Below are 14,003 nucleotides of genomic sequence, written 5' to 3' on the forward strand. Positions count from 1 at the left end.
TGAAAACTTTTCCTTTCATTCCATCATTTTCCAGAAAATAATAATAAATAATCACGTTCCCATGGAAGACCACCCTGTCAAGTTGTCAAGACAACGCTTTTGTTTGTAGATCAATTGTCCTGCCCGAGCGAAATTTAATTCAATATTTTCTTTTTGATTTCGATACGACTCGGTGTCATATTTTTGCTAGCATTTGAATATTTTAATAACAATGAGCGATAATAAAGGTGAACAGGATAAAGACACGCCTCAAGCAAAGCAGCCGGGGTTCTGTTCAGCAACATGCGTCGACCGAGAGAGTTTGCAAAAAGAAATTAAGAAACCCGAATTGAAAACCTCGGATTTCTTCATAACCTGCAATCTCCCGAAGAGATTTGAACATCCACGTAAGTTTGCTTATTTATATTCATTCTTTAGGAATTAGCCTTAAAGTTTGGATGATATAATACTTGTTGGCTCTCAAGCCTTGTTCTAGTTTTAATTGGTGTAACCTGTAGAGCTGAATAGTTTGTTTTTATTGATGGTTTCTTATTCGAGATGGCTCCGTTTACTGTAGGTACTGGAACTGCTGTGGAAACCGTAGGAAGTAAATATAATATAACGTAGGTAGGTGTTTTGTCACCGTCAGGCAAATTGTCAAAATAATTGGTACACCGAAAACGCCTTAAAACTTCCCTCAAACATGATCTATCGAAAAATAATTCGATAGCGTCCCATTCCTTTGAATTAGTTTTAATTAATTCATCAAAAAGTTTCGCAAAACAGGATTTATGAAATCATATTCCATTCAGTGCTCGATCCGAGTTTACTAAGAAATTTCAGTTTGGGGGTTATTTTAATATAAACTGAAGTGTTTTGTAAACATGGCGAAATGTCGAAGATGATTAAAAAAAAATGCATCTTCATATTATACTTACAGATGAAATTATTTATAAATATTATCTTCTCAATGAATAACTACGATGTTGAGTTAATGAATCGGCATTAATTAATATCAATGAGTAGTGTTATCTTCACAATATTTTAGAATGGCAGTATAAGGTCGATTTCGACAGAGCGTCGCCTATATTGTGATACGGGATGATACGGGTGCTCGTCGTCACGCTCTGTCGTAACGGGACATCAAACATTTAGTACATTAGTGTGGTACTCACTTGCCTTTATATTGTTGTACTACTTTGAATACACTCAATAAGGTGAACACATATCAGCCTGTAAGGCATTCCTTTTAAATTCGGTTTTGCCGTATGCTAGTCATTCGGAAATGTCGTGTTTGTACTACCGAGTTATCTATAGGTATACGCAACGTACTTTGATCCAGTGGTCGTTAAAAGACATGCGGGCTTTCACTTTAAATCAATAATGAACAATGAGACAAGGAGTATCGTTAACTCTGACTCAAGGATAAGGAGAATGCAATATTTTAACAAACGACTATTCAGCTTTATCTACGAAAAACATGTTGTTTATTAAACCAAGTACGCGAATAATGAACTAAAGCTTATTAATGCATCTCATTATAAAAAATATTATTTTTCAGATTGGTTTAATGGCTACGGATGCCAAGTGAGCAAACAGCATCCGTTTTACAGAACATCCGCTAGTGAATACGGGTGGTACCCTCCAGGTATACGCATTTGCATTTTACTTGAACCGCTCTGTAATCTATTCGTGTTTAATGAGTTTAAGGTGTAATTTTAAAGCCTCGAAAACTGTATATTGCTAATGTATCATATTATGGGCACAAAGTACGAGTATAGTGTTAAAAATAAAAGATACCAAGTGTATTCAGTACCATATTATAATTTAATTCGAGGTAAGCAAACAAAGTAACATTATTAATCCGATTTTGTTCTCTACAGCTAGCCAGCTCAACATAGAATAGGTAGTTTTAAGATATTTTTTTCAGTATTCATAAGTTTCTTCTTTGAATATTCTAGGTTTACACTCTGTTCCCACCGTTTACTATCCGAAGAGTCAGGACTTTTCCAGTTATTTGGCAAGTGCTGGCATGTATCGGAATTACTCTCTCAACACTGGCACTGATCACTCTCTTAAATAAAGTGGTTCGTCGTCGGAACTATATGGAAACCAGTATAAGTTTTCATAGGTATAGATTTATTAAAAGAGAAAACTTTCACGCGTGTGTTTCAGAAATGTTAAAAACACAGTTTTTGTTTATTACTAAGTAGAATTACGTTTTATTTTAAGACATTAATTTTTATTCTTTAAGAGTATGTTAGTTTTGGTTCAAATGTGTTAACATTTTATTGATGGGTTTAAGCACTGAATACACGCTTTGCTTATATTAATCGAATATTGTTTTATTTGCGGTTCTTAGAGTAGAAATAATTATAAATTATTGATAGTAATATTTGAGCGGATGTAAGTATGAATAATTACTTCTTTGCCTGGAGTCAGAGCGCATTGTTCTATTTGTCTTAAGTTTATAATCAAAAGAAAATAGCTAAAGCAAAATCTACTCCATATAATGTAATTATCGTCTCAGATCTTTTTAAAGGATACCGAGCAAAATAAATCTTTCTCCTTTATATTATTCTTTTTGAATGAAAGTTCCCTTGATCAGGCTTTAGGGTTTTCGAGCTACCTCTTAACGCATATTTTTCGCTTTCTGTGCCCTCTTTTGGAGACATTGTGAACGAAACGAACGTTTTTGGATAGATGTCGTTGCAAGTATCTGTTAACATTGTGTCCAACCAATCTGCGGATTTTACAGCAATAATAATTTTATAATGGTCATTTTTTTATACTTACTTACAATTTGGTGGTAGTCATGGTCTATTACAATAGGTATATGGAGACCTGCTAACTGCACAATAATATAAATAACGCACTGTTATTTATATTATTGTGCACCCCGCATTTGACTATATTTTGATAGTACACGCATTGTAAAATTAGCTTCAGTTTCTATACTTATTGGAGACTTATTGTTTTTTATCTATTAATTTTCCAAATGTCTTCAGAAAACGATTTAGGTAGACAGATTTGGTATATTCCCGTTGTCCACCCCCTGCTTGTCCACCCCGGGTGGACAGTGACACAGATCTTTTAAAAAGTTCTCGGTGTCCACCCCTGGGGGACAGTGAGAATTAATTTTAAATTATTCCCGCTGGCCACCCCGGGTGGACAAAGACACGAGTTTCATATTACTACTCTCGATGTTCACCACCGGTGGACAAAGCCACTGCTTAAATAAACATTGTCAATGTCCACGCTTGATGGAATTGGGTGTAAAAAAATAAGTAGGTCTAAAGTTTAATCATATTATCAACATCTTTTACTTTTGCAATCTACACAAATAATTATCACAATAGGTATTAATCAAAGTCATAGAAAATATCTTTACATCCTCATCCTTTCTAGAAATAAATCAATACTGAAGTCCCCATTGACAAGTCCCATTCGCATGTCGTGAATAAAATGATCACTTAAAATATATTTTTTTACGTTTATTGTTATAACTTATACCTTGGTTTAATAAGTGCCGCAACTTAGGGTCAATCAACATTATATGGGAAAACACACAATAGATAGTGTAACTACTTCTATTTACCCTAAAGATGTTGATAATATGATTAAACTATGTACCTACTTAATTAATTTTGTTATAATTATTTACACCCATTTCTAGCAAGCGTGGACATTGAGAATGTTTATTTAAGCAGTGGCTTTGTCCACCTGCGGTGAACATCGAGACTAGTAATATGAAACTCGTGTCTTTGTCCACCCGGGGTGGCCAGTGGGAATAATTTAAAATTAATTCTCACTGTCCCCCAGGGGTGGACACCGAGAACTTTTTAAAAGATTTGTGTCACTGTCCACCCGGGGTGGACAAGCAGGGGGTGGACAACGGGAATATACCGACAGATTTACCAGTGTGTTGATAAAATGATAGAAATTCAATTGACATAAACTTAACTGACAGCTGTGAAGAAACGTTAATACTCTATCTGTAACTTACTTATGCAGAATTAAAGACAACTTACACCAAATCAGTCTATAGATTTTCATTAAAATTGCAGGTATACATTCAGTTCCATCCGTGTTCTTCCCAGCGGGGCAAACGTTCACCAACCGACTCTCGGCTGCTGGCATGTATCGCAACTACAGTCTTAACACTGGCATGGACCCGGCGGGCTTTTCTTAACCTAACTTACAATTAAACCGGGTCTTTTCTGAACATTTTGGGGTTATGAACTGATATGACATAATCGATAATAAAAATAAATATTATGATACGGACGTACCATGACTAGGGATGCTGTATTTTTTCCTAAAAGTCGAGAAATAAAAGCCTTTATAGTATAGTAGTGGGTATATAATAGAGCCCTGCGACCTCTAAATTTTTTATTGCAGATAAGACCCGTTTTAATTGTAATATTATTATCTTATTTTAATATAGCTTTATTTTGATAGTTGGCTGCTTTTGAAATGTCTTATATTATATGAGTTGAAAAGTATTTCTTTTCTCAAATGATTAGTTTCAATATTAATATAACTTTTTATTTGTGCAACGAAACATTTTTCAACTTGTTGTTATAAAAATCTTGTTAACTATGTATCTTTATTTATTTTAGATGTTTATTGGTAAAAGCTTTCTTTATAGAGTTATTTTTAATTTACTATCAAAGTTAGTTCAAAACATACGTTCAATTAGTTATCCTTATATGAGAGAACTATAAAAATTATTGAACAAACAATAATTTAAATATTAGTCTCTTTGAGCACAATATAAAAAACTAATGTTTTGAATTTAAATACTAATTATTGTAGCTGTGTGTCATTGTAGAGCAAGAGAATTCCATACGACTTAACTTTTTTTAGTGGCCTTGAGAATATTGTAGCAGGGATTATAATATATTAGATAATCTTGTTATATTGATATTTATGTCAGTCACAGTCGTTTGACAGTAAGACAAATAAGTCGTAGTACAAATACAATTTATCTTCTTCAACATTATGGTCAAAGTTTTTGTGGCAAGTACATGTTTTAGTACCAACTTGAAATGATTTTAGACTATCGTTTGTATTTGTGATTTATTTGCCATGACCACTTTATATTTTTGCTTATTTAATAAACATCTTAGTGCTAAATTTGTTTTATTTTATTTATTTTTCCTTATTAGCTTTCTTCCATAAAAAAGGGAGTGAGTTTTCTCTTCAAAACTTGGTTTGTCGTATTTTGTCTCCACATGCATAGTGCTATGCTTAAAGGGAAAGGAGTGAAATAAAATATCCGTGTTCGGTATTGACTTACCAAAAGAGGTATTTATTATTATTTATATTATATAGATTAACATGCATTCAAATTCCATTAACATATTCCATCCGAACGAGGACATGGGTGCCACGTTGATACGCACTATCATATTATTGCAATCTTCTAAGAAGAATCTCGTTTCCTTATTTAATTTCGTAATAAATTGTTATTCTATGGGTAAAAAATGACGTTTTTGTAGACTCGGTCCCAGGGGATTATTATTAGTGACACACCATGTCCGTTTATATTACCTATAGAAGATAAAGTCACGATAAAAAGATAAATGGACGAGGGAGCCATAACTCGTGACGTAGGTCGCACCCCTCACCGTGACTATCTTAAAAAGATTATCCATCATCTTCATATTGAGTACACATTGTATAACTTGTTAGCAACAACAACAACAGCATTTATATTAATTTGAGTGTTATATTATACTCTTAACAATTAACAAATGTCAAAGTCTTCAAACTAAGTATATAAATATGGGTAAAATTATATCTAAATAAAGTATAATATGACTAAGTAAAATCGTTGGAAATAATTTATGACACCCACCGTACTAACAAATTGGAAAAATTCATAATATAGTACATTCGTACATTTGTAATAATCGTCATAATATCTAATTGCGCATTTATAGACACGTAATTAGTTACACGTTACCTAGATCGTGGCTATCGATGCTAAAGGATTCGTGTCATAATCTAACTACCGGTGCACTTATACGAGTAAATGATATCGATCTAACCGTAGTCGCAGGTACTGAAGTACGCGAGTACCGAGTAAGTAGTAAGCGTCGCTGCCGACGCCGCGACGCCTCAATAACGTAGGATAGTTATAAAACGCTAAACGATACTTTAACAAACTAATCGCAGGTACCTATTGTTTTGCTCAAACTTAACGCTTGCTCCTGATTCCACTGCCTTAACGTAATGAGTTAACTTACATTTGTATACGTATATAACTATTTTCGTTGTAAAATCTACGATAACAAGTGGGCTTTGGTTATAATATTATCTGTTTGTTATATAAAAACGCTTATAATTTACTATTTATGTAATATGAATGAACTACTAAATTGCGATTAAAATAAATTTTACTACACATTGAAATGTCTACGTTTGATTCGCAATAGCTAAAGAATAAGTATAACATTACTATAGTATAGCTTATAGTTATAAACTTTGAATAGTTATGAAAGCACAATGCAGTTGCGAAGATGCACATCGAGTCATCCTGATATGACGTTTCATCACACTTCGTTGACAACAATCTCACCGCCTCTCCAGCAAACCGAGGACAACAAACAATTATCATTTGTATAATGGTGGAGACAAATCTCAATAGCAAATACTTAATACAATCATTCATGACAAAGTAGCGTAAACAATATGGATCTTGTATTGACGTAACAAACGAAGCGTGATTTCACACAGACGAAGACATAAGTAATAACGAGATATTCTTAACACTACGGAATACAACTAGTAATAAGGTATAATATATATTATATAAAATGTGGATCAATTCTTGCGTTTAACAATATTGTCTTCAATAGCATTGCTCATATTCAATTGCCAACAACTTTAGATCTAACGGAACGACGACGTTAAATGATTCTCATTTTAAATACTTATAAAATGCCTCATTTCCAGAATTAAGTTTATATCGAATTCATTCGATTATATTATAATTATAGTTGATTTCCAGTGTCAATCTGTTAACCACTTAATAAATAATATAAATCGCTCTTTACATCCCCATCCTAGTTATTGCCATAAATTATTTGTCCTCCATAACAATTATAATTAGTAAACAGTGTTATATAAAATGTCCATGTTATTGCGTTATACTGAACTCCTACGAAGGTGCAGCAAGTGTAGAAGGGAGTCGGAGACAGAGAGAAACACTACTTCGTAGGACGCGACGCGTGTCGCGTCTACTGAACGGGTTCGATCACAATGCAGCTCAGTTGATTCGTATTTTCATATTTATAATAAACTTATTGTAAAAATCTATCGTTATTATACATTAAACTATGCTTAAAATTCTGCCTTGTTCATGGATGCGCTGAACACACGATTCGAGGGATGGTCCCTTCAAACAGGTGCAGCGGGTTAGCTGTCTGGGACAACGGCTATGTAAATCGATATAAACACATGTTGAGCGAGACACACCTTCAGAAGCAAATTCTGGACTGTCTGTATAACTTGCATATTCTAGTGTATTTGTTTCTGTAAAACCTATACTGATTATACTGTTAAATATATAAATATCTACTGGTTAACGCTGCGGGCAACAGACGTGTAGTGAATATATATTGCCAGTTTATTTAGGCTTGCTCTTGTTTGCAGGTTCTGTAAATCGGGGTTACAGGTAGATTTAAACATTACTTTTTAAGTGTATATAATGTCAGTACATCGTCTATTGTCCGAATAATTGATTCGTCGTTACATTTTACATGTCGCCGAATATTCCTGCGAATGTTTTGCGCAGGTTCTTCATGGTGTCCTCGGCGTCCTCGGTGAGGGCGGCACTCAGGGAGCCTTGTCGCGCGAACCCTCCGCGGCCCGAAGCGGAGCCCTGAGCCGGAGCTGCGGCTGGAGCGGTACTGCTGGTGGTACTTGGCGCTGCTGATGCCGAAGATACCGTGGATGACTGGGAAGCTGCTAACATAATATTTCAAGTCCATATAGCTTTAGTCCATTCAGTACAGATTAGACTACACAATACATGTAAGCTCATTCCATTAATAAGTCATGCTAACTGTACCTATGCAAAATTTTCTGCCAGCGACTCAAATTATCATTAACCAAATTTAAGGTTTTGAAAAGTAAAATGTTTGCATTACCCTGGGAATCGCGTCTAGTGAGCGGAGGTGGTGGTGGCTGCGATGGTTCAGCTGGTATCGGTGGCAGCGGGCGGTCAATGCTGGCAGCTGAGGCAAGCGGCGCCGGTGGCGGGACGCTCGGAGGACCAGACCCTACTATTGGTGGAGGGGCACGCTCTTCTGTCGGCGAGCCAGCTGCCGAGCTGCCTGATACCGAGCTCCGAGATTGAGTCTTGGTGATCCCGGGACGGCAAACCGCCTGAAATTAATTTGAATTCATTAAACAACAGTATCCTGAGAAATAACTAGGAATGATTCAACAGAGTTCACGCAATATGAACGCACAACAATTATTGTAAATGGAATTTATTGCATGTAGGTACGGAAGCTATAAAAATAATTTATACGAGTTGAATCCAGAAGTCCTAATGAAAAATGACAATTTACAATCAAGTCAATTGGATAATTGCTAGAAGTAGCAAGGATCATATAAATATGACAAGTAAATAAGATATGCTACATATATATGCATATATGTATATATAGAATAATTATCAATCTTGGTAGAGCCGTCTTGTCAAAAATATATAGGTAAACAGCAAGCACAGTATACCTGCATGCGCTGTAAGACAAGTTCGGCAAGATGGCGACGGTCTTCCTCTTGAGAATCTCCCATGAACGAAGTAGCGGAGTCGTTCAGCTCGATGATGTGTTCACGCCCATCCTTGCCAACCACCAGCTCAAGGGCACAAACTTCCAAACCACCGAATATTTCGCTCACCTACACAGTAATTATATTAAAATCATATATACTACTTATATTATAGGTCGTCATATAGTCGTGAATTTATTGCTTAGTACATAAATAACAATCAATCAACTACTAGGAAAACATTGAATAAATAATAATACCATCTTCTGTGACTAAGCATATACACACGAATAGATTTCCATTAATCATGAGACTAATAAAGGACACCTTTGAAAATACTCTGATTACTTATTTCAAATTTTTGTGAACTTTTGGTAGGTATACCAAACAAATAGTAAGTAACTCTGATATGTTTTTATTTCTTATACAATTTTCAGTTGAATGGTTTACAGGAATTTTGAAAGGAAGATTTAATTATACCTCTATGTAATTTGAGAGAAGACCGATCTCTATTTTTTAACAAAAAAATCTACGCTAATAGAACAGCGAGACAGAATCTTGTTAATTGTACCCAATTTACTCAGAATTTGATTATTCTTATTTTTCGCAGCTGAAAATTTCTACAATATTCCAATTTTTGGGAGAAAGGACAAATAATAAATTAGATTTAAAAGCGCTCGAGATCTTCATAGATTGAATACATTTTGTCTGAGTTATACTGACACATCAATAATTCACTTTGGACATTGAGAGACTGTATAATATTGACTTCAAAGAAATAAATATAGTCCTTGGAGCATAACATCTAAATAATGTAATTTTCCGGGCCTGTGGAAATAGTGAAAGCTATCAATCAAGTTGCTCAAATTGAAATCGGATAAGATTAATACGAACCTCGTCTATCCACATCTTGTATCTATCGTTCATGCCGATAGCTTCGAGCATTGCAGATCCCTGATTGGTTTTCCAATTTCCCGATATAGATTTGCGCCTGGAAAATATTGACACGAGGTTAGTGTTACAAGATATCTCACTTCACACATATCTAACTCTACCCCTTGATACACGTAGTTGCCTGTTTGCCAACATCAAGAACGCCTGCACCGTTTTGTTTGTAATCAGGTCCATAAACTACTTTGATCTTTCCCGTAGGCGCCAGACTAATGTCTTTTAAATATATGAACTTCTAATGATACTTACATAAATGCTTTATAGTTAGTGCCAATCTTCTGTATGTGGATGTCGTATTTAGCGTCGATGTATGGCTCTACCGTACAGTAGGTACCAAGCATCGCTACCACACCAGCTATATCCTAGAAAAGGATAAACAAACAATTATACGCTTCTTAATACTATTATTCATCACTCATTTACGGTTAAATACCGTTACTCATTGTTTAGTTATTTGGTATATTATAACCAAAGGATAACTGCATCGTGAGGAACATAGTAAGTAATGCATAAGACCATTATTTCTGAAAGTCGTGAGGTGCATCGTTACCTGGAAGTCAGCCAAGGAGTCCACTTTCACCTTTGCGACGCCGCTGTGCGCATGCCCTATCTTGATCACCACTGGGAACTTGGGCGCCGTGACCTGCGACAATGATACCGGCCGTTACGTCATTATCGTGATCATTGTCCCCGACCGACTGTTTGCCGCCGTCTCGCGACTATGCCTCTACGCCACGTTTACATCCTCAACATGCATTGTTTTACAATTCAACCATCCATAAAACCTTTATCTTAACTTTCACTGTCGAAGCTCAATTTTAAGTACAAAACCAACTTGATTTATTTATTTGCACCATTCTGTGCCTTCCAGATTGCACAATTCAAGACATGCTAACGTCATAACGACTCCATAGAACCGTTAACATGATTTATTTTATCAGTATTTTATATTGATATGAATTATTGCCGAAGTGATCCATGAAACGCATTTATAGCCATGTTTATAATCCACTATTTTAACAAACTACGTAAGTAAATGGATTTTAGGAAATTTCCGCAGCTAACTCACGAAAACAAAGCTCTATTTATAAGGGAATACTGTGTTAGCCATAAATGTAATTATAGGTTTGTTATGAATAAATTATATGCAACGTGTGTGTTGTTAGCATTTCATAGCCTTTAGTTAATTTTATGGAACTGATAAGGATCTTAATAGCTTGAAAGCACGAAACGATCATCTACGTATTGTCATCGCTTAGATCATATCGCTATTGTTAATCCGTATACACTATTACGGTGAAAGCAAACGTACGACCTGTCGACCCGAACCAAATGGAACAAAATGTCCCCAGACGCTGAAAAACCATTTTCTATTCAGCGAAAAACAACCGCTTGTGTGGAAAATATACTACACATCTTCACAAAACAATTTTATAGTAGGCAATCAAATTCTGTTCAAATTGTTACGTTACGATGCGCGATTGTTTATTGAAAGCAGTTTGTATATGTAAGTAGTAAGTAGAGATGTAAATGTGTCATCTATACAATAAGTACTACAAATATGAGATGAAATTATCTAGAAATGATTATGATGTTGCAGCGAAATCATTTCATTGCTTCATGGTTAGTTTGTCGGCGGATCACACCAAATACCTATTTATACAGCTGACAATATCATTGTTATGCATATCAGCAATGTAATTTCTCTATAAGACTCTTAATAAGGATAAATCTGAAATAAAATTAAAGTAATTCAGTACTTATTCAATTATATTTTGTTGGTTTAAAACACAAACAAAAATTAGGCACTGTAAACTAACTATTAACCCTTGCACCGAAATACCAGGTAGGAAGAAATTGGCACTGAATCAATGCATAATCGACTTCTATTTCTGTTCCGATTGTGATTTATAGAGGAGAGAAACATAGATATAGTACGGGGAAATCTGTAAAATATGAAAGTACGGATTTGTGACATTACCATGTATACGGGATTTATCCCCCTTGTCCACCCCATGCGAAAACGTGCACACGTCAGTCGGTACAGATAGATAAATCCCCGAAAAACCTGGGATTACTCTCGAAGCCGGATTTGACCAATTTGTGAAAATATTTGTACCAGAGATATGTAGGCATATTTTGTTCTATGTTAAGGGTTATAATCTAGTTACTTTATTATGTCATCGGATCTGTAAATAATGCTTGTTTGGCAACCGCGGCAATAACTAGAGACCGAACTGCGGTTGATTACTTAACAAGGAATGGTGTTCGTTTCATATTCACACACACGTTTTGGTGTACAAATAAGGATATTTCACAAGTATATATTTTGGTGTTGTTAATTAGTAAAAGCAAAGCAGTAATCACGCTTGTTTGTGTACCTACTTTCATGTAGAGACGCTCAGTTTACGTGGTGTCTAACAGAGCTTGGTTTTCACATATTGCATATAAATATGAATTCTGTAAAAGTCTTGCTGAGACAAGCACTTCAGTATCCTATACTCATATAAGGATAGTGTGAAAGGTGGTTAGTTCATTAAATAAATATGCGAAAGTGCAGCACTCTACCTTACGTTTCTGTGCTAATAACGGATAACAGTAATAGTTGAAAACAGCTTTGACGGCACTGTAAAACGATGAATGCCTCTGTCAATAGTTAATAGATAAGTATAAATAATTAGAATGTGCCAAGACAAATAGTATCTGTTATGAGCGTTATAATTGTTTCGCGTTCCACGTTTATCCTATGTCGAGATCACTTGTAGTCGAGGTCTGCATTTCATCCCGAGTTACTATTAATGCGGTGTCAATCAATGTTAGTAGTCGGAGTCGGACACCGGACGGCGCGCGGTGGGCTGCGGCGTCGCCGTGGGCGGCTACCGTCAAGTGTTTGACTGTTCGCTTCAACAACACACACTTCCTTCTCTGTATCGGTGACGCACGCCTTCTTCTACATAAAGAATTCTGTGTATAATACTATTTATGGAGCGAGCCAGGCTCGTGACGAAGTCGCATAGTTTAGGGATTTAACATTACACTTTGATTACATTTCCGTTCGTTTATTTGCGTAGGCCCTCTGCTCGGCGTTTTGTGGCTTATGAGCAAATATGGTTAAGAAAACACTGCGTTGATGAGTAATTTTAAGAAGTAAATATTTGTACAATGATAGCAGAATCAGTCGCATACATTGCACTTTGACGTTGCATCAGAAATCTTCCATTGCGAAAGACCTTGTCATGAGTCTTAGTAATTTAATTTAACGGCGCCACTGTTGAATGACAATCGTATAAGCGGCATCATTTTATCTAGCCGTTATCTGCTGATCGATCTGGTAGATAGTGTGGTGGGAGCCGGGGAAGCAATTCAATTCAAATATCAATGTAGGGTCGCTGACAATAGTTGTTAATGATCATATACCAGCGAGAAATAATATCGCACGAGCTTCGATGGAGTATTTATTGTCCTCTAAGGACAAGACAATTGTCATTTATCACTGTAATTGCCGCCTTTGAAGTTGATGTTATCTTGCCGCCTTGTATGAATGCGATCATAAATCAGTTCTATGTGATCAATACTACATCAACGAAATTGAATGGTCGTGTATGTCAACCGTATTATCTACACCTGCCGTCGACCCTATGGCAGCTTCACCAGGATCAATCACGTCATGACTTCAAACCAATTTTAATCGTGACCAAAATTGATTAAACTTAATTGCAATCATTTGCTTAAATCGGATTTGGAACCTATAAATCTTGTCAAAGTCATTATCATGATGAAATTAATTTAATTTTAATATTGTCTCACCTGCAGGTGAGTGGGCTCAAGGTGTGAAGATCGTGTAATGTATTCGTCATGTATAAACGCAATAATTATAAGATTTTGATCTCATTGCTTCTGTTGTTGACCTCGCTCAAGGTGAGGAATGTGTTCATCGCTTGTATTACGTCTGTCATGATTATCACTTCAATGCAGCTTACATGTTTCGCAAGTATCTTAGTAATAGGTGTTAATAATGGCACAAAAAATACATGGCGCCGGACTCTAATTACGTCTAATGTTTGATTTTTTACGATTATGTTGTTATCCAGGATCTAAATCGACTCAACACTTGACTTAAATCCTGAGATGAGATCATGATGTAATTGTTTTATTTTGGCAAAGTTGCATGGGTTACTTGCGCTGAGTTGTGCCTAATAATGCTACGCGTACAATGTATAATGTGGTATAAACATTATGGTTTCAAAAATAATACGCAACTGACTGTGACGTGATAATAGCCA

General features: G+C 35.6%; 2 protein-coding genes across 3 annotated transcripts in view; one reads left to right on the plus strand and one right to left on the minus strand.

Moving 5' to 3' along the window:
* Positions 1-97: 97 nt before the first annotated feature.
* LOC142973365 (piercer of microtubule wall 1 protein) lies at positions 98-5,108 on the plus strand. 2 transcript variants are annotated; one of them, XM_076115019.1, is made up of 3 exons: positions 98-386; positions 1,541-1,627; positions 4,047-5,108. In XM_076115019.1, the coding sequence occupies exons 1-3, from the start codon at positions 212-214 to the stop codon at positions 4,169-4,171; spliced, it is 387 nt and encodes a 128-aa protein (XP_075971134.1). In that variant the 5' UTR covers positions 98-211; the 3' UTR covers positions 4,172-5,108. The 2 variants fall into 2 exon arrangements, with proteins under 2 accessions (XP_075971134.1, XP_075971135.1); XM_076115020.1 differs by lacking the exon at positions 4,047-5,108 and adding an exon at positions 1,941-2,286.
* Positions 5,109-5,265: 157 nt separating this feature from the next.
* The window catches only part of Syn (synapsin), a 64,096-nt gene continuing 55,358 nt past the window's right edge, over positions 5,266-14,003 (minus strand). The window contains exons 10-15 of the mRNA XM_076114895.1: positions 10,271-10,363; positions 9,970-10,082; positions 9,664-9,760; positions 8,731-8,898; positions 8,139-8,376; positions 5,266-7,956 (exon numbers count right to left, since the gene is read on the minus strand). Coding sequence (XP_075971010.1) covers positions 7,745-7,956; positions 8,139-8,376; positions 8,731-8,898; positions 9,664-9,760; positions 9,970-10,082; positions 10,271-10,363 — 921 coding nt within the window. The 3' untranslated portion in view covers positions 5,266-7,744. The remainder of the gene's footprint in view (positions 7,957-8,138; positions 8,377-8,730; positions 8,899-9,663; positions 9,761-9,969; positions 10,083-10,270; positions 10,364-14,003) is intronic.

The sequence above is a fragment of the Anticarsia gemmatalis genome, chromosome 5, assembly GCF_050436995.1.
Source record: "Anticarsia gemmatalis isolate Benzon Research Colony breed Stoneville strain chromosome 5, ilAntGemm2 primary, whole genome shotgun sequence".
Classification (NCBI taxonomy): domain Eukaryota; kingdom Metazoa; phylum Arthropoda; class Insecta; order Lepidoptera; family Erebidae; genus Anticarsia; species Anticarsia gemmatalis.